General features: G+C 35.5%; 1 protein-coding gene and 1 long non-coding RNA gene across 3 annotated transcripts in view; one reads left to right on the top strand and one right to left on the bottom strand.

Moving 5' to 3' along the window:
• The window catches only part of GSTCD (glutathione S-transferase C-terminal domain containing), a 137135-nt gene that overhangs the window by 7045 nt on the left and 105316 nt on the right, over positions 1-24774 (bottom strand). For both annotated transcript variants that reach the window (XM_025386166.1, XM_025386165.1), the window contains exons 6-10: positions 16502-16617; positions 16296-16340; positions 13903-14031; positions 4995-5128; positions 1839-1869 (exon numbers count right to left, since the gene is read on the bottom strand). In XM_025386166.1, coding sequence (XP_025241951.1) covers positions 1839-1869; positions 4995-5128; positions 13903-14031; positions 16296-16340; positions 16502-16617 — 455 coding nt within the window. The remainder of the gene's footprint in view (positions 1-1838; positions 1870-4994; positions 5129-13902; positions 14032-16295; positions 16341-16501; positions 16618-24774) is intronic.
• On the top strand, positions 12531-24495 carry LOC112625001. Its single transcript, XR_003119502.1, has 4 exons — positions 12531-12590; positions 16143-16205; positions 19066-19125; positions 24333-24495. It is a non-coding gene; the product is annotated as an uncharacterized LOC112625001 (long non-coding RNA).

Here is a 24774-nt window from a genome sequence, read left to right as displayed (position 1 = left end):
CCTCTCCTCTCCTCTCCTCTCCTCTCCTCTCCTCTCCTCTCCTCTCCCCTCCCCTCCCCTCTCCTCTCCACTCCTCTCTCTTTATTGAGACAGAGCGTCACTCTGTCACCCGGGCTGGAGTGGGAGTGCAATGGCACAATCTCAGCTCACTGCAACCTCTGCCTCCTGGTCTCAAGCAATTCTCGTGCCTCAGCCTCCTGAGTAATTGAGATTACAGGTGTGTGTCACCATATCCAGCTAATTTTTGTATTTTTAGTAGAGACGGGGTTTCACCATGTTGGTCAGGCTGGTCTTGAATTCTGTTCTCAAGTGATCTGCCTGCCTTGGCCTCCCAAAGTGCTGGGATTACAGGTGTGAGCCACCGCACCTGGCCTGTTCTCCTAATTTATTTTCTACTTTATTGGCATAGCCTTGTGAGAGAAAGGTGAGATGTTCTGAATGCTATGCAAACAAAGTTTCTTGGGTCCTAATGTTTCCTCCAAAATCATATATTTCCTAAAATATGTAAAGTTTTAATCTAGTAGGCGAAGGCCAGCAATGTTGTGGTTTTGGCTGAAAGCATGAACACTAAAGGTTCTCACTCTCCATATCTGTGCATATTTGTACAGTGTGCGGGGTTGGTAGGAAGGGAGGAAGGTGTGAGTAGCACGTGAGGTGGTAAGAGACAGAGTTGGAAGTGGGCATTTGAGTTATAAAGCAGGAATGAAGGAGATACAGCTGCTGAGGTGGTAACAATGAACATTTTTAGGTCACTATACGTCATTGTATTTCAACTATTTGATGGAAGAGAAAGTTAAAGTCCTATAATATAGGGGCTGGTATGTAAAATGAGTCTGTTTTTAGTGAGTCCGTGCAAAAAGTGGCATTAACTAAGAATCCAAATGAATTTATCAACTTCTAATGGAATTATTTATATATTTTTCTCAAATATTATCATTTCTTAAATTGTATTATATCATGCTATTGACCAGTTAATTGGATAGTGGTGATGTTTAGGAAGCTAGAAACTGTTTTGATCAGATTGGTGACTAAAAACTATATGTGTTCTGACTACTTTTGGAAGATAATTCTCTGTGGGTCTCTTGTGTTTCTTCATGTTTTACAAGCGGAGACACTGACTGTCGTTGTTCCAGATCAGTAGTCAGCAAGGTTTGTGGCCCACAGGCCAAGTCTAGCCTATGACCAGTTTTTGTGTGGCTTGTCAGTTAAGAAAGTTTTTATATTTTTAAAGAATTGTAAACCAAGAACAACAAAAACAATAAGAATGTCAAGGAAAGTGAAGAGGAATACTTGGAGATTTGTTGTGGCCAGCATAGTCTAAAATATTTACTATCTGACCTTTTACAACAGAATTTTCCTCTGTTATAGATTATCTTTTCAAGCACATTTGCAGAGTAAACAGCCTTGCAAAATATATAGTATCTCCCCTTGGAATAAAAGGGCAGGTGTTACCTGGCCCATTTGCTTCTGCCCTGTGGGAATTGGGTGGCAGAGAGTCAGTGTGAAAACAATGGTATTGTGGCTACCACTACTGCCATGAGCAACAAACTGTCCTTTGTCTCTGACTTAGGGGTCTCATATCTTCTGCCAGCATCCACTGGCAGGCTAACTTGTTAGACTGCGAGTAGAGTTAAAATGTCAGACCCTTCACAAATCTTGTTACCTACTTGAAGAGTTAATCTGGATTTGCAAAAGAAAGAGAAAAAGAAACCCACAGTAGACATTCATGAGTTATTCAATTATAACTATAGATTATTTACTCTACTAGAAATATGAGAGGGAAAAATATAAAGGATAAAAAGTGTATTAGGATGACATCTAGATCTTTTTAAGGTTACCTTGTATGATAAAGTTTTCTTGAATTGCTCACTGAAACAGAAAAAAAAAAAAGAATTAGTCATCATTCTAAATATTAAGAGTAAAATAATCTTGAAGAAACTAAATTATATAAATAGTCTTTGTATGTAAAAAGTATAAAATGCTATGGTAAAGTAAAAACTATGCCAGTTTGAAATGCTTTTATAAAAAGATAGAAAAGCATATCATCAATATGTTATCAATTTTAAGAAATCTATTCCACAGATTGTTTACAATGTTAGAGAAGCACTTTTTTTGTCTCTACACCTCATGGGAACACTAAGATCCAGGTGTTTTAACATGTGGCACAGCCAACTGATCAGGAGCAGACTGCCATTGAAAAGATACTTTATTACTCACAGTTCCCCAAGAAGAGGGGGCACGCCATGTGATGAAGGGCCACATGGGGAAACACCAGTATAGGTCAGGAGGCAGAGGTTTCCATGGGAAGAAAAAGGTGAGGTAAGCAGGTTTGAGAGTGCCTAGTTTGAACAATATCAGTGAACTCAGGCATAGCGCTGTTCCTACTTGTTTGATATCTGGCCCTAGGGTAGTAGGACGAGGGGATAGTGGTCTGGAAGTAGTAAGAGTTTGATAAAGGAGGTGGTTGTGGGGTAAGGGCTCTGGGTTGGTTGGTTTACTTATGCAAGGTATGCTTGTTCATAAGACCTTTACTATCTCTAGGAATTGGTTAGCCCTGGGAGGAACAGTCTCTCCAGGATCAGCAAATAATAAAACATCAGAAAATTTAAAAAGGTGTGATTAATACATCAGGAAATCACTGTTGTCATAGCTAATAAAGATGAACATATATTCCATAAACATTGTCTTTTATTAATGCTATAGCTTTCACTCTTAAGTCATTCAAAAACATTAACTTATACATTTGATACTAAATTTATTAGTGTCAATTAGTTTGTTTGAAATGAGTACTTCTTTCCACATACTGTAGAAACAGTATGCTATTTATAAATTCCCAACTCTATTTTTGGTGATTGAGATAGGTCTTATTCACAAAGAAACTTCCTAAAGAGATCAGTTCAAAGGACAAGGGAGGACAAATGTCAGTAAATCTACATAGGTGTGAAAAAGACGGGAAGTGGTAGTAACATACTGTAAAGGTCACCAAACACTGAGGTCAAGCCCAGGCACTGTGGTGACCTGGCCAGATGTGCGTGCACTCAAGGTGGTGCTGACATGCCAGCCCCCACCCCCGCCTCAGCCGCCTCTAGACTTTGGGCGCTGATGAGCATGAGAGGGAGGCCAAGGGGGGACTGAGGGCAGCTTGACATGGGCCTGTAGGCACCCCTTGGCACAAACAGCCTGGGTGCCATGGGCACCATGGATGGTAGGTTGACGGCAACAGGAGGCAGACAGGCTCCTAGGTAGAAAGGGGCAAGTCCCTGGTGAAGCCCCACCATCAACTGAGGAATGGCCCGAAGCCTGGGGCCCAGGCTGCCAGCTCTGTGGACCAAAGTCAGAACTTATAGTGCTTTTTCCAGGCCCACCCATGGCCACCCATGGACCAATCAGCATGCACTTCCTTCCCTCTGGAGTCCATAAAAACCCCAGACTCTGCCAGACTTGGGCAGACAATGGATGACCTGCCTGCAGAAAGAAGCTACCCACTCTGGATCTCTTCTCTGCTGAGGGTTGCAGAGATGAGATGAGGAGGTGAGGTGGGGTGAGGTGAGGTGAGGTGAGGTGAGGTGAGGTGAGGTGACCTGCCTGCAGAGAACAGCTCCCCACTGTGGGTCTCCTTCCATCTGAGAGCTGAGTAGACATTGGGATGATCTGCCTATGGAGAGAAGCTACCCTCTGTGGGTCTCCTCTCGGCTGAGAGCTGAGCAGACATTGGGATGACTGTCTGTGGAGAGGATCTACCCACTTTGTATCTCCTGAGAGCTGTACTGTTGCTCAATAAAGCACCTCTTTGCCTTGCTCATCCTCCAATTGTCTGTGTACCTCATTCTTCCTGGATTTGGGACAAGAGCTCAGGAACTGCCAAATGGCAGGACTAAGAGTTGTAACACAAACAGGGCTGACATGCCCCCTTGCCCCCAAATATACCCACTTGCCATGTTGCAAGCATGAGGAGAGAAGAGAGAAGAGATGCGGCCCTTCAGGGAACCCAGACATAGAAGCTCCCTGAGCCAGGGCTGTGACACCCTCTGAGGGGCTCTGTGGCTCCTGGCATTTCCAAGCTTCTGGTTGCCACCGTGTTCCCTAGTGCTCACAGTGGAAGCTGCTTTCAGTACACCTGGTCCGGCTGCAGCCTCACAGGGAACCAGCACCCATGCTGGTGCCCGGAGATGCCTGCCCCACAGCAGCCAGCATGCCTGGCTGTGTGAAGTGGCCGGACCCTGTGCTTGCTCATTCATGTACCCCTCACCACTCTGTACCTGACTCATCTTTGGCAGGTGTGGGATCTGGGCTGGTAGTGCAAGCCAAGAGCAGCCTTCCAGGCTGAGTGAGTGGAATGAGCCCAGTGGGCCCAAGCAAAACTCAGGCAAAGGTGCCACCAACCACAGAGGTTCCAGCTGGCAAAGCAATGCCCCAAGAATCCTGTGACATTACTACCATTATTAGCAACAGTTCATATTTATTGAGTACTTATTATTGCCACTTCTAAAGGCTTTACACATATCATTAAATTTTCACAAAAACCTTGAGGTAGTTATTATCATAACCCTCATTTTGTAGATGAGAAAACTAAGGTAAAAAGAGTTTAAGTAATTTGCCTTATAAAATGATAAGGAGCTAGTATTTTCCCCCAGGCACTATACTTCCAGGTCCTAAACACTTTACTGTACTTGACTGCCTCTCATAGATATTACGGTTATAGTTTTAAATTTATTCAGAAATACAGAGAGAAGTGCTAAAGCCGATAGACTTCTAGTTGCCTGACTCCTGGATAGCCTTGCTTCTAAATTTCAGCAAAAACTGGATCCAAGGGAAAAATCAGGGACAAACATAAAGGAGTTCTTCTCTTCCTTATACAATTTATAAACAAAATTTAACATTGTGAAAAGAGGAAATGAGCTCCAAATGAAGTCATTGCAACTTTATATCAAACAAGTTTTGTGTCCTGGCTTATACCCACGTTGGTGTCTTAGGTAGAACACTAAATTTCTCACCTTTTTGGAAAATTAAACTTTGAGGTGTTCTGAATGAAACCATAACAGCAAGGGCATGTGACGAAGGAAGCCCGTGTTTTGATACAGTGCTCAATCACCATGTCTGTTGCCACTCCACAAGCATGCAATGCTACCTAGAAAATAAAAACAGGCCTTAGCACTAAGTTCCCTCTTAACTCACAGTGCGATTTTCATGCCTTTTAAATAGTTCTCATTTGGCCATACCAAAGGACTACTTGGCTACACATATAAATTAATTACGAAAACTAAGCAAGTTTGAAAGGTTACACATGGAATATTGCAAATAAAGCACAGGATTTATTCAATGGAAAATCTAATGCAATTTTAGTGTGGAAAAATTAACACAAGTGGATATCTAAACTATAGCATCATTCCGGGAACACTGGATTCGAAACGAGAATTTCGAGTCTGTTACTCTGGTTGGCTGTGTAACCCTGAGCCACTTAAAATTTAGCTTCTTTGGGCCTTAATCTCTTCAACTATAAATGATGGTTAACAATACTGACATATCACAATGCTGTTGTAAAAATTAAATAAAAATATATTTGAAAACACTTCCTCAAATGCCACATTAATATAATCCAATCAGGGCTGTATTAAAACTAATAGAGTCATATCATGTCATGCCTTTTAAGATGTTTTCACATAATAACAATCCTTAACATTGAATGATGAGTTACAGGAACTATTTTCAATGAGTTTATTTTAAAAGGATTGAATGAAATTATGAATTAGAATAATGAGTGGGGCTTCTATAACTCATAAAAATAACTCAAAATGATTTTTAAGTGTTTTTAAAACACATACCCTTAAGTATATCTACACTTACTACAATCTTACTACAAATGAGATAATTATGAAAATTCTTAGGCCAAATAAAGCCTAAATAGGACTCTGAATGAAAATCAGACGTAGGGATTCTAAAAGATGAATAACCTTTACTGGATTTTGGCAAAACAAACAAACAAAAAACACAACACCAAAAAACCCCTCACATCTCCATTTCATTCTGAACAGACATAAATTGTAATAAATTATAATCTTCCCTCACCAACTTCAGGGTAGGGAGGGGCCCTTAGGGTAAAGAGGAGATTTTCTGTAAATTTTAGAAAGTAATTTTTTTTTTTTTTTTTTTGAGCTAGAGTTTTGCTCTTGTTGCCCAGGCTGGAGTGCGATGGCACAATCTCAGCTCACCGCAACCTCCGCCTCCCAGGTTCAAACGATTTTTCTGCCTCAGCCTCCCGAGTAGCTGGGATTGCAGCATGTGCCACCACGCCTGGCTAATTTTGTATTTTTAGTAGAGCTGGGGTTCCACCATGTTGGTCAGGCTGGTCTTGAACTCCCGACCTCAGCCTCCCAAAGTGCCGGGATTACAGCGTGAGCCACCGCACTCAGCGAATGTAAAATATTATAAGCCAGATGCCTCCTTTGAACTGGAAAGCTAAAAACAATACTCTATGAGGAAGAGGAAAGCAAGATCTCTGTTCTTTTTTATTTATTTATCTATTTATTTATTATTATACTCTAAGTTCTAGGGTACGTGTGCACAACGTGCAGGTTTGTTACATATGTATACATGTGCCATGTTGGTGTGCTGCACCCATTGATCTCTGTTCTTAATTGTCCTCCTGAATTCCTCCTCCTCCTTCTAGACTTACATGAGCCACATAGAAGTCAACAATCTCCATGTTGCTGTCATCCCACCTTTCCTGTTTCACTCTGAAAACAGCCTAGGAAGGCTGGTATCCAGTAAAGGCACCAACAACTACAGGGGATTGGGAAAGTAAATAATCTTGATTTCTCATATGCTCCTTTTGGTCAGCTTTTTCGAGTAAAAAACAGGCTAATCCTTATTTTCATGACTAGTTGGAGAAAAATTTCATAGTAAAAATTATAGACACATCTTCCCCTGGAAGGAAAGCAAACTGACATTTACTGAGTGTTTATGTGCTGGCATTATGCTATGTGGGGTGATGGCACTCAGAACTATACTCACAACATCCCTGAAAGACTTTATTATCTCCAGTTTAGATGCGAGGAAATGAACTCTTGGGAAATTAAGAACTTGCCCACAACAAAACAGCTACTGAGGGGCAGGAGACTGACCTCAAAGCCTGACCCCATGCATCAGACAGCTTCTCTACAAAACCCTGTTCAGGCTCCAAGCAAAAAGGAGTTTAGACAATTTACTTTTATAAGTCTCTCTTTACTTAGGTTCACATTCCTTTCACTACATGCAAAAAAGTGAGTTTATTTCCTTCATTTAAAGAAAATAAGTAACTTGAATAAGTATTTACCCAATAGTTTATAGATAATGTAGTAATTGTCTACTCATAAAAGGTTTTACTGCATCACATACTCCTAGTTTTCACTGTTATCAAATGAAACTCAGAAATAACAGGCAAATAATGAAGAGAGATATAGACCAAAAAAACCATTTGCTATGGAAATTTATCATACAATAAAGGTGGTATTTCAAACCAGAGAGAAAAGGTGGACTTTTTAAAAATAAGTAATGTTTGGTTAACCAGATAGCCATATAAAAAACTAAAAATTAGATCTTTTCCTGTCATCACACATGGGAAATAAATTTTGAATGCATAAGAGATTTAAAATGCAATAAATATGAGTAAATTCCTGCACAACCAAGGGGAATGGGATGTAATTCCTAACTAAGCTAAAAATCTACGTGCAATAAGGGGTAAGGTTAATAAATCTGACAAGATAAAATTTATTTTTATTTATTTATTTTTGAGATGCAGTTTTGCTCTTGTCACCCAGGCTGGAGTGCAATGGTGTGATCTCGACTCCCTGCAACCTCTGCCTCCCGAGTTCAAGCAATTCTCCTGCCTCAGCCTCCCAAGTAGCTGGGATTACAGGTGCCTGCCACCACACCTAGCTATTTTTTGTATTTTTAGTAGAGACTAGCAGAAAACCAAACCATAAGTAAAAAGACAAATGACAAAGTAGGGAAAAGACTGACAACTTAAAACACAAACAAAGATTTATATCCTTAATATATAACACACTTCTAAAAAGAAAGAAAAAGCCCAATAAAGTGAGAGTAAAATGAGCAAGAGATGTGAACACACATACAAAAACAAGCAAATAGTCCTTAAACAAAAACTGGTCAATATTGCTCCAAGTAAGAGAAATAACTGTTAATTTTTTTTTTTTAACAAAGAGCCAAAATTTAAACTCAATCTGTCTGACTTCAAACCAAACTTCTTTTTTTAGTTCTCTATGCTCTATTTACTCTTTTCTTTAGATATGGGAAGTAAACAGGAAGTCACTGACTGGACTTCTAGACCCCGCTCCCACATTAACTTGCTAGGTGACTCTTGTTTTCTGGTAGCCTCAAATTCTCCATCTGTAAAAGCAGAAGGTTGAACTGAATGATCTCTGAACTTGCCCCAGCCGAATCATTCTCTCTGGCGTTGCTTTTCGAAGAAGGATTCTTAACTATAGATACCTTAGACAGAGAAGCAGGCTAGTCCCACCTGTGTACTCTTGTTCCCCTCTTTTAAAACTTTCATACAACAATATTATAGGTAATCAGCTTTAAAATTCAAATAATAGGTAATTGCTAAAAGGTAAGCAATTATATTAAAAGCCCCTTTTTTGTACACACTGCCACACCCCTGAAAGAAAATCTGTGTACCAAAGTCAATGCTGTTCAATTCATTGGTTTACTTCCTGAAAATCTGTTTTTCTATATGATGAATGTATATTGATATATCTTGATTTGTAAATATTAGACATTATTTATTATCTTTCTACTAGGAGAAAAGAGCTTTTGGCTTTTTATGCACATTTATACACTATCTTCCCCTTTCCCATCTTTTCTCATGGCTTTGTATATACTATTCACGGCCGAAGGAAGAGTGCTGGATATCTGCTTGTTTTTTTAACATTCAAGTCATTCCCTGCCCAAAAGCTCTGTAAAATGCTCTACAATATAATTTTCCACCGTTTGAAAACTTTCAAATAATTGGTCAGCTCCATTTTTCTTTCCTAGAGACATCTTTCCTGGGCTTTCTGATGTTTTACTAAAATATGGACTCAATGCTTTCTAGGCCTGTTGCCCAGCTCTTGCCCTAAGACTTCCGTCTCCCGTGATGCTAAAAAATTTTCTCTTGTATTGGATACCACTTAATCCTTTTTCTCATTTAATTTCTATTTTAATGAAGCACATTATCTAGTAGCTTGCTGAAAAGGGGTACGTACAATTTCCATTTTATTGAGACCTTGACTGTCGAATTTTTCTTTATTTTACTTTTTTACTAGATTGATGGATTAGCTAGGTATAGAATTTGAGATTAGAAATTTTCTATTGGAATTTTCGAGGTGCTGTTTCACTGTCATCGAGCCTTCCACACTACTATTAAGAAGTGTGATAGCATTTTGATTATAAATTATTGTATATCACTATTTTTTTTTTCCCTCTGTGGAAACAGTTGGGAAAATCTGTTCACCCTTGGTGTTCTGAAATTTCACAATGTGCCTTGGCTTAGGCTATTTTGTAAGTTAACTTTATCAAGAGAAACGCATTCTTAATTATTAACACATTTTCCTATATTTTCTTTGATGTATTCCTCCCCACCATTTACCAGTTTTCTTTTTCTGGTCCTGCTATTACTGAGGTATTTGATTCCTGGACTAAATCTCTAATTAAAAAATTTGCTTCTTTCCAGTTTCATTTTTTCTTCTTTTTTTTTTCAAGTGGTATGCTATATTTCTTTTAAAAAATACATTATCTCTTAATTTTTAATTTGTTTTCAATTTTGGCTAACATACTTTTATTTTTCAAGACATCCTTTCTTTTTCTCTGATCATTCACTCTTTTTCTATTATATCCTTATTTCACTAATGTATTATCTTCTCTTGTCTCTCCTTGACTAAGACCCTTTATCATGTTTGTTGCTTTGGTCTTGATATGGTTTGACTATGTCCCCACCCAAATCTCATCTTGAATTGTAGCTCCCATATTTCCCACGTGTCATGGAAGGGACCCAGTGGGAGGTAACTGAATGATGGGGGTGGATCTTTCCCATGCTGTTCTCATGATAGTGAATAAATCTCATGAAATCTGATGGTTTTATAAAGGGGAGCTCCCCCGCACATGCACTTGTCTGCTGCCATGTAAGAAATGACTTTGCTCTTCATTCGCCTTCCTCTATGATTGTGAGGCCTCCCTAGCCATGTAGAACTGTGAATCAATTAAACCTCTTTCCTTTATAAATTACTCAGTCTTGGGTATGTCTTTATTAGCAGTGTGTGAACAGACTAATACAGGTCTCTATCTTCCATTTTGGAAGTTTTCCATGTTTGGTATTCCTTTAGCTGTTCATATTAAAGAATAAACCACTAAAAAGTTGATTGGAAGTTCTGAATGAAAGCGTAAGGCTTTGAAAACTGGTGGGCTTCACTAGTGACTGGGTGATCAAAAAGCCTGGACAGGTGCCTTTTTTTTTTTTTAAATTATAGCTGCAGTATCTGTAGTTCTTTTCTCTGGGGACAGTTCTGCTTCTACATAGGGGAATCTTTTAATCCTGATGATTGTGGAAATGATCCTGTTTCTGTGGTTCTGGAATTAGAAGGCAGATGGGTAGGGAAGAGATCTATCCGTCAGTATGCAGATTCTCATTTAATTCTTATTCTTGGTATGGCACATCACCGTTGCCCTTCTCTATGCCTATCTCTATACTTGGTGCCTCTCTGGTTCAGTTTCTTCATAGAATAAACTTCCTGTCTCTCTTAGTAGCTGGGGAGAGGTAGTTTCTTGTTTACACAAGATGAGAGCAGGAATCTTGTCTCTAAATAATATTTTTAATTAAACATGATTTCAGTCCCTCCCTATTCATTTCCTCTGAGGTTTCACATGTCCTGAATTCCTAAACTTTTCTGGGATTCTGTGGGAGCAAAGTGGTTTGCGTCCTGACAGCCTTCTTGCCACTCCATCTGGCATGCATTTCAACTTTATCTTCCTTCTCCTCTACTCAATAGCTTACCATTTTTCTTCAATCTGCTTTTCACCTTCTTACTTCATATTGTAATTCATTCAAGTTATAGAATGTTGAATATAGCTACATCATAGATAGAGTTTGATTTTTCTGATTCTTGTTCTTATTTAGGGATCTGAAAGTTTTCGGGGAGAAGTGGGGTTGAAATACCTCTATCTGCTATTTTCATCTCAGAAGTCCCCTATTTTGCCTTAATGATTTTTAGAAAGCGTGCCTGCAGGATATATAATTTCTCAAGGTCCTTATCTTTTAAAACAAGGATTATATAATTACTCATCAAAAATGTTACGAAGTGCAGTCTATAATTGCATGCTTCTTTTAATTGTACACTAACATACCTACATGAATAGAAATGAGCCTATAATTAAGTAGTCAGCACTTACGAGTCATAAACAATAATTAAAAATTATGTTGTGGGCAAAACAGCAAAAAGCAAATACCAATAACTAGAAAATAAAACTGTTTTTTGAGATTTTCATATACATGTTGATGAATAGAAAGGATTCACCAATACTGTTAGAAATCAGTACCTTATCATCTGGTTGAAATGACTGTTTGTTATTGTTGAAATTTTCCAACTAAACATGTTGGTGGCAGGCTGTTTAGCCTTCATACAGTTTTTGTTTTTAATGCAAAATGAGCATTTTTCCATAGTCATGGCCCTTTATGTAATACTATTTACAAATAAATATTTGTAATATTGTTTGAGAGCATGGGTATTAATACACATATTATAAAACTTAATAATTTAAAAAGACTTAGTTGTTTCTAAGTCTTAAAATTCCTTCATTAAAATCTTGTTTATACTATTAATTTTTTTATCTAAAGAAAAATCGTAAATGAAAAAAATAAAGCATTTACTAAGCAAAGATAAATGCTAACTAAGCCCTTACTGAAATATCACAAAACCATGAATTTATGCAGTTTTGATGCATTTCTAATATCTGGTTATTCTGCTTTCTTCTCTAGCCACACTATTTTTTAAATTTGTGTGTGTGTATTTTACTGAACAGCCACACTATTTTTACTGGAATGCATTTAACACAGGAGTTAGAACCTCTGATGCATTTAGTCTGATTTACCTAGTGACAATACCTCAATTACTCTCCTAGGCAAATTATTTTCTTCAGAGTGAATCTACTTTTAATTTAACCTTCTAAGCAATTTTAATCCATTTTCTATACACCTTGACAAGGGTAATTATGAAAGGAAAAAAGTCATTATAGATGTATTACGAAATGTAGAGAAAAATTTCACTTCCAAAGAGATAGATACATTTTTAGTTGGCGTTAGTAAATTATACACTTGGAAGTTACAAGAATATACTAGAGTGATTTCGTATCTGTAAGTCATGAAGGGCCAAGAGACAGATGGACCAGACATAGGCTGGAAATTCCATGCTTTGTGAGGTAAATAAATGTGTAGCAGTCGACATTTACTTGCTACCATTCTGTCTGGTGTACTAGTAATACCTGGACTGGTTTAATGGCTTGTTTCATGGGAGAAGCTCTAAACTTTACCTCAACATTTATGTAAAGTTAAAGCTGCACAGGTATATTTTTAATTTGAATTTTCTAGATTACATGTCTACATTTTCCTGAATTTCCTTATTAATAGCCAGGCTTATACAGACAGAAGTAAACTGTAGATCGTGTCTACAAAGGAAACCAATAGCATACTTTTTAGGTTGAAAAAAAATTACAATAAACCCCCAAATTTGCAGTAGTCAATATTTAAGAAGTAAACTTCACTGGGTAAAAATCAGAAATACTATAAAAGGTCTGAATTACTTAAGTTGATAAAAGTTCTACCTAGACAACCCCATGTTTATATGAACATATGTAATTAGAAAGGATGTCAGTAAGAACCTTCCTGGAAAGTGGTTTGGCAAATGCATCAAAATTCTTAAAGGATGCACAAAATATCCATAATAGTAATAATTGCATTATAACAATGAGAAAATAAAAGTATGATTAAAAAGGTAAAAGACTGTATTCAGTCAATGCAGGATCTATGTAGTATGGTCTTAACAATGTTCATATATGTGTAAAATATGCATTTATATGTGTGCATAAATATATAAACACTAAAGATTTTTGATAGTATTTATCACTTGATAATAGGCATATAGGTTATTTCTTCTTTATATTATTATATATTTTTCTGTATTACTATCAAAATGTATATTCCTATCAAAATCAGAAAAAAAATTATTTAAAGCAAATAGAAATAGCAGCAACACTAACATGTTCATAAAACTCAAATTCTACAAGAAAGAATAAAACCCTGGGGTTTAATGCTCAGGCAGAAATACATATCTTAGGGATTTTTCATAATATCAAATAATAACAATTGGATCCAAAGGTTTAGAAACACGATCAATATACTTTCTCTCTTGGAATCTGAAAATACATGTAAATATAAAATCTTAGGTAAAAAACATCACAAGGCAATGCTTGTATTTAGAGATTACTAACAAGTTATTTTTCTTTTCTTTTCTTCTTTTTTCTTTTCCTTCATTGTCTTCTAGAAATGCAGAATAAACCAAGGCAAGTCATGTTCATCAGAATCAATTACTCAATTATTAACCAGTTTTAAGCACCTGCTACTGGGGATTCTGTAGTGAAGAAAATAAAGTTCTGGTCTGATAGAGGAGCCAATGTTATCTCTATTATGTAATGACGAAGTGCTATGAATAAAATAATATTCATTAGTATGCTATATTTCATAGATAATATAAGTATACAAAATTATAGATTTATTTGTTTAGCAAAGAACACAAAATTATCTTTATTATTTACTCTAAGGCATGCAATTTTTCTTATTTAGCTAATTAAAGAAATTGAAATTACTTGATTACTTACTCCAATATTAAACATCCCAGTAAAATATTCCATATTTGCTTGAATGAACCAAATGTTGCTTAAACCCAGTTCATCACTTCTCTTCTTAGCACGAATTAATGATAATTCCTTGTTTTCTATTAATGTAACCTAGATTTTACCCAGAAAACAATAGTATATTTAGTAACATAACTCAGACATTAGGCAAAGCATTATTACTATATTTCATAGCTTTAATAATGTAGAACATATTATATTGAGCCTCTATTCTGTGGCAGGAAGTATGTCACATAATCTGGTACAGAAAGGAAAAATTAAAGGTCCTTGAACTATTCTTATAGCATAGTGATATAAGTGAAACAAGCAATAATAATACAGTGTAGGCCAGGTGTGGTGGCTCACGCTGTAATCCCAACACTTTGGGAGGCCGAGGCAGGCAGATCACTTGAGGTCAGGAATTCTAGACTAGCCTGGCCAATATGGTGAAACTCTGTCTCTACTAAAAATACAAAAATTAGCTGGGTGCAGTAGTGTGCGCCTGTAGTCCCAGTTATTCGGGAGGCAGAGGCAAGATAATCTCTTGAACTCGGGAAGCAGAGGTTACAGTGAGCTGAGATCGCACCACAGTACTCCAGCCTGGGTGTCGCAGGGAGAATCTGTCTCAAAAAAAACCAGCAAAAAAACAAAAACAGAAACAAAACAAAAAAAAAACCCAACCAACCAAAGAAACAAAAACAAAACAAAAACAAAACATCAAAAAATAATAATAATACAGTGTGATAAGCGTTAAATGAAAGACAAACAATGTCGACGGGAGCACTCAAACTTGATGACTATTTTCATGGGGAAGTAACATATTAACTGAGGCCTAAAAAATGAATACAAATCAGTTGGGGGAATGGAAGAGTATTTTAGGGAGAGAAACACACATGAAGGCCCAAGATGACAAAGAATATGGCGTGTTTGAAGAACTGAGAAAATTGGTACACAATTTCCAGGGCACAGTCTGTAATGTATGGTATGGATTGGTGGGAGCAAGGCCAGAGGGCAGAGAAACCAGTTAGGAGCCTCCAGTGATAATCTAGGCAGAGAAGATGGTTTGAATGGAGAAAAATGAAAAGAATTAAGTCACTTTCATCACAATCATTCCTGTTCTTATTTTGTTCTTATGCTTGTCTGTAAGAAAAAATCTGTTTAAAAAACCTGATACTTGATATGAAAGGCTTTCCTGACTCTATTCTAGACAAGATTACTCATTTTTGGTTCCAACCTTTCTAAGCTTCCAGAAATATTAATAAGGGAAGAAAAGATATTACATCCCTGACTCGGCTTCTCAGAATTTTACTCTGTGAGCTTTCTTCCTCCTACTCAATCACAAAATTGTTGCTTTACTTAATAATAAAACAAACACCTGCCTCTTCTCCCAGGATTCCTTATTTATTTTCCTGTTTATTCTCTAAGCAAAGAAAAATAAAAGAATGCTGTTCCCTGTCCCCTTGTCATCATTCTGTTACATGTTATTCTGGCCAGTCTATTAATTCTTCCACATTTTTTTTCTTCCGGAAGTATTCACTATAATTAGTTCACACCTTCCAGAGGGCTCACAGCAAAGACTCTGTTGCAGTTGAGTTTGTATTAAAAACAAAACAAAACAAAAACAAAAATAAACAGACTTTTATGCTAAAAAGTGGTCACAGTGAGGAACTGATTTAACATGGCAGAGGACTAAAATCAGCAAAAAATTCTAAGAAATTGTGGCAATGATTGAATACATTATGATATATTTACTTGAAAATATATTTGGTACTCTCTGAAATATGATGATATGTAAAACTATTAGCAATAGGGAAAACATTTATGATACAATATTGAGTGAAAGCAAGGGACAAATTTTGTTTGCATCTTTAAAATTTGCAACAATAAGCATCCATATGGACAATGACTTAATGAGAAAATGAAAAGCACAGCATTTTGATGGATCAGGTATTGTAGGTTTGGGTTTTTTTTTTTTCCTTAAAAAATTTTGCTATTGTTATAATTTCGATGCAATGCATCTAAATCAAGATACCAAAAGAACATGCTCAGCAAGTTTCAGAGGTCAGTATTTCCATTTAAAATTATGTTGAAAATTAAACTAGTTGAATCATAATTATTTTATTTAGCAATAAAATAGCTATTTCTTTGAAAAATTACTTAAACCTATAAACCTCTTAAAAATTGATAACTGTTTTATGATCTTACTTTACTTTTTTTTCCTTAAGATTCTGAGTCTTGGAAGTTTATTTGAAAGAAAAGACAATGCCTGTGCCACATATTTGACTTGGGTGATTAGAAACCCCAGGGATAAACCAAATGTGGCTAGCTGAACTGTATAGTTTTTAAATATTTCCTTTTATCTCTTATTCTGGCTTTACCTGACATGATGGCAGCATATGAGCAAGGACAATTCCAACATGGCCCTGAAAAAGTCAGTGAGATAAACAAGTTAGCTTTGGTCCCCACAGCTTTTCCTTATTCTGAAACCACAATCTTGCCAAATAAAAATGTGACCCTGAATATAATATAGAAAAGTCTCATAATCTTAGAAAGACTAAAAAGGATGAAAGGAGAGATATAATACCCCACCGCTGCAGAAATCCACAATTCTGTCACCAGGTTTGGCCTGATTTGTTACCACATAGACAAGGTTGTTCAACTGTTGCTGCTTCCTCAAAGCTCGATCACTGGACATTTTACCTGAGAAAGACAAGACATAAAGAACACAAAACATTATATATTTTGAGGGAACAAGAAGACACACTTAAAATAGGCTACCAGCATAGAGGAGGAGGAAGGGGGGGAGCATACACACACATACATACATATAAAAGAATAAATGATGAATTCCATATAACAGACTATGAGGACTAGAGGACTAGAACCTGAGATGAACTTTATTTTTGCTTGTTTTACTTTTATGTCTATTCAACATTTCTTTCAATAGCCATTGAAAGAAAATCTATGGGGAAAAATATGTCTTTTAAAGCGTGGAAACAATAACTGAAACACTAAATTTAGGGTCATAAACCAAGTATCCAATAAATGTTGGCAGAATGGAAAAAATAACAGTAATTGTCTTCTCCCTTTATCTTTTTTCACAGACATATTTTAAAGAGTACCTAATTTCAACACATTGCTTAATCTCCTTATAGAGAGATCCATAATCAGTAAAAATATTTTTATTGCTTAATTGACACATCCTTGAACTCTTGATTCTTCTGTGTAGGACACTGGGAAACCTTGAAACATAGGTGTTGCATTGTCTGAAATAAATAAATGGTTATTGTATTTAGAGAGAAATTAGATTTTCTGTTTTCTGCTTTGAAGCTTCTTTTCCTCGTGAGTCAGACATAGAAATATAATGCAATTAGAGATTCAAGACAGGGCATTTCCAAGTATGAAATGCCTGGGGCCCCACAACATAAAAACATCTTAAATTTCCTTTCAAAATCGCTAGTCAAGTCCATGAAAATATCTTCAGAAGAATGAATGAAATTATTTGTTTTTACATATTTCAAGTGCATTCTTTACAAGAGCAAAATTTAGAAAATGTAAGACACCAGATTGCCATGATATAGATAAAAGGGAAAATCCAGATAATCTTTTTGGTTTGATAAAAAATTAAACATACTAAGTTTCCTTGCTCCTTTTTCCCAGAAAAATGGCATGATCTTTTTCTTTTCTTCTCTTTTCTGTTTTCCTTCTCTCTTATGTTACTAAGTTAAAAAGCACAGGAAAATATTATTTTAGGAAAGATTTTTAAATGTAAATAAATTTATATAAGAAAAATTTATGGCATCATAATTCAGAGATAACATTTCATGTATATGTACGGTTACTTTCAGTTATATTCATAAATTTTATGTGTTCTAGCATATAAGAAATATTTATAGCATCATAATTCAGAGAACATTTTATGTATATATACGGTTACTTTCAGTTACATTCATAAATTTTATGTGTTCTAGCTAGGTATAAAATATACAATGTTATATTACAAAATATGAAATATTATATTATTAATATATATATTATATTATTATATTATATTATCTTTCCATGTCAATGCATTTGTTTCTATCTATATATTTTAATGGCTGCATAGTATTCCGTTGACTATACTATAATTGAAGTACCCAATTTCCTATTGTATGATGTGAGCATCATACACAGCTGATTCTTTTGTCACATCCTTATTTAGCATGGATGAAGATAAACTTCAAATATGAAGAATATTTAAGTCAACAGTCTGATGACTTCATTTGTGAAAACAGATTTGTGTAGCTTTTAAAAGAATTATCTTCATTTTTCTCTAATAAGTGTACAATATTTAAACACAGAATAAGTAAAAGTTGTAATCCCACCCTTCATGGGTAACCACTCCTAACAGATTTTTGTTATGACAACTTTCAAGCATCTAGCAAAACTGAAAGAATCTTAGAATGAATGCCTTTATACCCTCCACCTACATTCTACCATTAACAACCTACTATACTTGATTTATCATACTTCTATCCATCCTTCTATTCATCCAAATATGCCTTATATTTTTATGGCAATGCAGTTTTAATTTGCAGGAGAAAGAAAGAAGGGGGGAGGAAAAGAGGTGTCAGAAGGCAAAAAGAAATGTACTTTGAGGCTCTTCGGAGACCTAGAGTCAAAAATACCGCTATTAAATGGAGTCACCATGAAGTAAGGATTGAGCACGAGTATTTCTATCTTTGCTCTGTTTGTAGATTTCTTAACAGTTCCTAGCCAAAGAATTTTCATAAAAGAAAGTTAAAAGGAATGTTTTTGTTAAGGGTAAGGAGATAGGAAAACAATTATTAAATCGAATATCTAATATCAAGTTCTATACCACATTTTTATTAGAAATTTAGTATTACCTAACTTCCTTAGGTCTGTTTCAAAAGCAAATGCTGATGGAGATCTGTTTTTCTTGCTAATACTGCATCTTTGCACATAAAATACATGTTGAAATGAAAGTTGAAGGAAAAGAGGTAGTTTTCAGTGTTGTGTTTAAGTTGAGAGACCATACGCTGCATATAATATTCACAGAGATTGAGCTAAAAATACAGCAGCAAGGTGCTCAGATGCTTTATGGAAAAGCTGCCTCTAATAAAGCATTCTCTTTGCCCATTCTAGTTTTATAAATATTATGAAGCTCCAGGAAATATGAGCAGGATCTCAAATATATTCAATAAGGTAAAGAAGTGGTATTTTGGGATACAGTATTAATTTAAAAATCAAATCCTACTTTCTATTTTTATCCAGTATCCTTGTGCATGAGACATTATTTACAAGCATAAAATTACAATCTATTTTTAGCTTGACTAAAAATGATGGATCTGTAGTGTCATGGAAAAAGAAATCTAAGCATAGAATGTTTTAATACAAATGATGTCATTTGTTCTGCAATGCAATTCTTCTGCAAATGAGTTTTTTCTTTGTGTAATTCCAGTTAGGAGGTACTTGATTAGACACTTCAGTGTGGTTTGCATTGCCGGAAAAGAAAGTACAGGGGTAAAGGAGCCAATTTTTAAGCAAGGGGGAAGCCATGTTAAAACACCAGCATTTTTGGTTCATCCAAAGCATCAAATAATGAAAAAAAAAATCACTGGAAAATGTGCACAGGTACCACCAGCACACGTGTTAAGTGTAGTAATTTATGTCCCAAATCAGGCAGCTCTAAAGTTTTTGTTTCTTAGCTTGAAATAACAAGTATCTTACAAGTTATAACTTACTTATAAAAGAGTGCATGGATACACATTAGATGTCTTTACTAAATATTCTTTTGCTGTTTTGTTTTCAAAACATTTGTTTGAGATATAGCACACCAACAATATTCTGTGTGTTTTTTTTTTTTTTAAATAAGGAGACAAAGAAGAAGGCTAAAACTATGTTTAGAGCTTTTAAAAACACACCCAAAAGGTAAAAAAATTCAGAGCAAAACCAAATTTTTTCAACAGAGGTCAATGTTGTATACACCACTCTTTTAGAGAAGGTGTAAGACAACTGAATAGACAAGGTGTCACTAATAGAACCTTGAACAGGTGAGAGGGAAGGCGACAACCACAAATGTTAATGTTTTCAAAAGAGGTCTGATTAACACCATTAAGAAAGACAAGCTGATGAATGGTCATTTATCATGCTTTATAGAGCAATCAACAGCAAAGCCGAGGTTCTATCCCCACAGTTGCTATGGTTTTCATGCTTGGAACAATAAGCAAGTACCTACTTACATGCCCAATACGTATCTATATGCAGAGGACACATCTCAACAGAAATGAATAAGAAGACATAGTTTCTGTCCTTAAGAAGTTAACAGCGTATTTAAGAAGAAAGTGTGTGTTAATTATGTGCAAAAGTATGTGCATTGAAGATAAAGTAGAAATGTCTTGAGACATTAGAATGGCCTTTACAGAGACTTGGGCATTTAAGGAGGATCAGAAACTTACCAGATAGAATGGGGATGGGGAAGGCATGCCAAGAACAATATGACATATTTAGGAGAAAACTACAATTAACTCACTTGCACCTAAAAATGAGAGATCAATGGGGGAAGGAGGAGAATATCAGATTGATGTGAAAATACAGGCAGACAGAGCCAGATAGGAAATGACATTGCTTGTTGTTTGCCTCTCTGTGTCTTACCAAAAACATGGCCTTCTTTTCATATTTAATGTGCTTAGAGCTGCTTAGGGACAAGTTAAATCTGAATAGACAGCACTATTAATTTTACATTATTACAAACTAAGGTGTTCTTTTATAATGTTAGTCTGCATCATTTTTATTCTGGATATAGTATATCCACAAATTAGATAGGATTATCCATAAAATTATCTGGAGCATTGAACCCCAATTGATGCTCTCTGCCATTAAGTGATTTAATTAAAAAATAAAGTTGAATCAATTGAACTCATTGAATCATTTTGAACCCCAGTGTTCTAGATCAAGAAATCTTTTGAACCCCTGCTGAATTCTCCTCACTCTCCTTCTCAGGCTCCTCTTCCCTTGTTATACCCCTGATGCACTATGCTCACCACATTCTGTCTTGTTGTTCCATAGCAAATCATTGAGCATGCTTTTCCTCAGTATATTACTAAAGTCCCTTCCAAACCTACCCATTAAAGTATCTCTCCTTTGCTTAAATACCTTTACAGGCTCCTCTCTGCCTTAAGAAAAAAATATTGATGTCTTGGCAAGAAAGCAAGGCCTTTAATGATCTGCACCCTGATTAATTTGCTAACCTCATCTGCTACTTTTGGTATTTGCCCATTGTTCCAGCCTCTCTACACAAGTGACATTTCTTTGAATGTGTCACACCTTATGTGTTAGTTCCTTTATATAATTTGTTCCCTTTGCTTAAAACCTATCTCCTTGCTTTAAAACTTTAGGAACCCCATCACCCTTCCTTATTCCAGGATGAATTTAAAACATGTCTTTTGTCATAATAACAATTTTTTTAAAGACAAAAGAGAAAAAAGTTACTTTTTCAAACTCTTTGTTACTACCCAAAATAACAAATCTTTTATACTATAGTCTATTATTGTTAACCAATGAAACAATTTATTATAAAATGATACCTAAGTATAATTCATTAAAATAACTCCCAAAAAAAACCGTTAGCTGAAATTGCTTTTGTCTCCCTGAAATAGATATGAATATTTTTTACTGGAACTGCATAAACTTGGGCCCAATTAAATGAAAAGATTACCAGGAGACTGATAAGCACATAAAAGGTTCTCAATAAAAGTTTATGAATGAATTTTCTCTGCAATTATGACAAACTGCATTTCAAGGCATTGCTAATTTTTGCAGGTACTAACTGTGAAAATAAGTTAGATATCAATGCTATGCATGCATTTATCAAAACAGTAAAAGAAGTCAACTATAAAACAGTATTTTAAGTAGGGATAGAAAAGTTTGTGAAAACTTTTGTGAGAGAATAAGAAAACAGCGATTTAAAGCTGTATGAGTAGACTTCAAAAGCTAGAATGGAAGTACAGAATTCCTAAAGAAACTCCTGAGAAAATACATGAAATTAGGCAGCAACATGAAGTTTACACTGTAGGTTAGGGCAACTTTGTTTAAATTTTCAAGATAACTTGTTGAAAATACTAAAAATCTAGAATAGTTATTTTAATTTTACATTTTTAAAGTCAATTGGAGGCTACTATCACTAATCCTCTTAGCTGCACTGACCTCAGTGTGACAGTGTAACAGTGGATACTAATAATCTGATACAATCCCCCATTCACAAACCCCATAGTTCAGTCTATGAAATCATCAACAGCTTAACAGTGTGATGGCATTTTTACTCTTATAATTTTGTTATATATACTATTAGTCAATAATTAAAAAGACAGCAGAATTCACTGGAATTCATAATGTTAAAAACAGCTAATTTATACTTCCAAACTGAGGAATAATGACCTCAAAAGTATCTTTCTCAGTCATGCATTCAACACATCAAACAACCGACTTGGCCTATATAGAACTGTTCTCTAAAATGTTAGGGACATAAAGATATATAACTCGTAGTTTCTATCCTTAATGAGCATATACTTTGTTTAATTAGTACAAAACATTATATTTGTGCTTAGAAAATGTATTGTATTAATCACATTGTACAATGTTCTTAAAAGAAATTTTAACAGCCACAACTTACAAAAATCCATATATGTTTCATTAAAGTTCCTAAAATGGATACTTTCTGCTTATATGATGCTTTGCAATATATTAAGTACTTGCATATTTGATACACCATCTAACCTCAAAACTCTGTCAGGTTGTTAGAGTAGATGACATTTTTCTTATTTGACAAATGAGGACACTGCTAACTAAATAGGTTGCTCAAACTTCACACTTCTTCAAAGACATGCAACTGGTCAGTGGTGAAGCTGGTACTCTAAGGTAGGTTTCTAATGTCAAGTTCAGTCTTCTTTTCAATATGATCTGTTATGTCTATCTTAGACAGATGCTTTTAATTAATTGTGATGTCAGAATTTCAATGCTGGTGTCTTATTCATGTGTAAGAGTTCAAGGAAATGAGGTGCTTGCCAGCAGGAAAATGAGGGATTCCCTAGTAATTATATCTTAGGGAAAAATTTAATTATTCAGAGTCAGTTATAACATGCATTTTACTTCAGTTTTTCCTCTAAATAAAATTTTCAAGAGTAGGCTTATCAGTGAAAAGGATCAATTTAAGTTTCGAATGTCAGGATTTTAGAATATATTGCTAAGGCATTAGAGGTCTCCTAAGTCACTCTGTTTAATGAACTGACCTTTGGGTCTCACCCTTTCCAGAAAGGGACCATTTCCCCACCTTGGGACTGTAGCAACCTTTTTGATTTTATTGAAAAGTGACACGGAGAGGTTGAGCAATCAATTTGTTGCAAAATCGGATTATCCAGAAGGAAAGAAATGAAAATAAATTGGAAAGATCTTTCATGTTATAGTACTGCAGATGCTGACTAAAAACAGCATGCACCTTTCACCCTTCCATATCTAATTCTAAAGCATCTTTTAAAAAGTCAATAACTAAAAACTGTTTAGGCAAGATGTTGGGTTGAGGGACAAAAGTTGAAGAAAGTATAATCACATTTCTTACCAGGTGAAAGCTTCTGCTTTGTTTATAGAAGAGCTTAGATACAGTGAATAATGGAAATTGTAAAACCTTATTCCTGCTATTTTTTTCTCTAAAATGAAGGAAACATTTTAACTTCAGAATACCAGAATCCACAGTTAAATGAACACATATATTTTCATTTTATCCAAATAGCATGTACACCACATAAAGTAAACATTACTTTGCTCTGGCATTTCGGTTTTTTGTTGTTGTTATTTTAACTCCATAATATTGTTTAAGTTGCCCACAAGACCAAACTGAAATTTTTTAAAACAAAAAAGCTAACTGTAGAAAATAGTTAGGCATTTACTTCTTTTCCCTGTTTTTCAGAGGCTTAAGTTAACAACAGTAAGTTTTCTTAATAGTTTTGTTAACTTTTTGAGGCCATTCAAGTAATCCTCAGTTGGCTTCCAATTTGATGTTTCACAGTAATTAGGTTAAATGCCACTGTAGTGGTCTGAAATGTTGCCAGCTTTCCCAGAGTCAAGTGATTTTTTTTTTTAAAAAATACTTCTTTTGTGCACATGGCGTTCTAATTTCCACTATGATCTGACCTTATAGGTTTTCTTCTTTGATTTTTTTGTCATATATTTTATTTTGTTTAAAAAATGAAATGCTGAATATCTAAGGTGACATGGGCCTAAATTCTTGGCAATATTAATACTATATTAAAATATGGTATTCCCATCTAGAGGTGGCATCTATGTCTGTTCTTGAATCTCAGCTTCATGACTGTTTGACCTATATAATACAGAAACAACACTGTGCTCTTTTCTGGCAGCTTCCAATTTTTGTCTTTTGAGATGGTTGCTCTTGGAACACAGAACCATGCTTTAAGATGTCAAGCCTCCTCTGCTCTTGCTGTATGGAGAACAGACAAGCTTTCCCATCAAGCCCTAACCAAACTGCAGAACTGTGAATAAAATAATTGTTATGAAAAGGCACTAAGCTTTGCAGAGGTTATTTATGTGGCAATGGAGCATCAGACAGATACCATAATATTGGCTTTGTATTAGCATCATTGAATAATATCTATTAGGGCACCTACCTAGACATGAAATATTGCTCAATACCATGACAATAACCAAAAGAGAGAATGGTTATTAAACTTAAAAGTTAACACTCACAGGCAGGGCTATTCATACAAGTTACATAGGGTCTGTATAAACCTCAAAGGCAGTTTTGCATTCCAGTTCTACCATTCCTTTTCCCTTTCTAAGGAG

The sequence above is a fragment of the Theropithecus gelada genome, chromosome 5 (assembly GCF_003255815.1).
Source record: "Theropithecus gelada isolate Dixy chromosome 5, Tgel_1.0, whole genome shotgun sequence".
NCBI classification, from domain to species: domain Eukaryota; kingdom Metazoa; phylum Chordata; class Mammalia; order Primates; family Cercopithecidae; genus Theropithecus; species Theropithecus gelada.
This window is presented reverse-complemented; position numbering and strand designations above follow the sequence as displayed.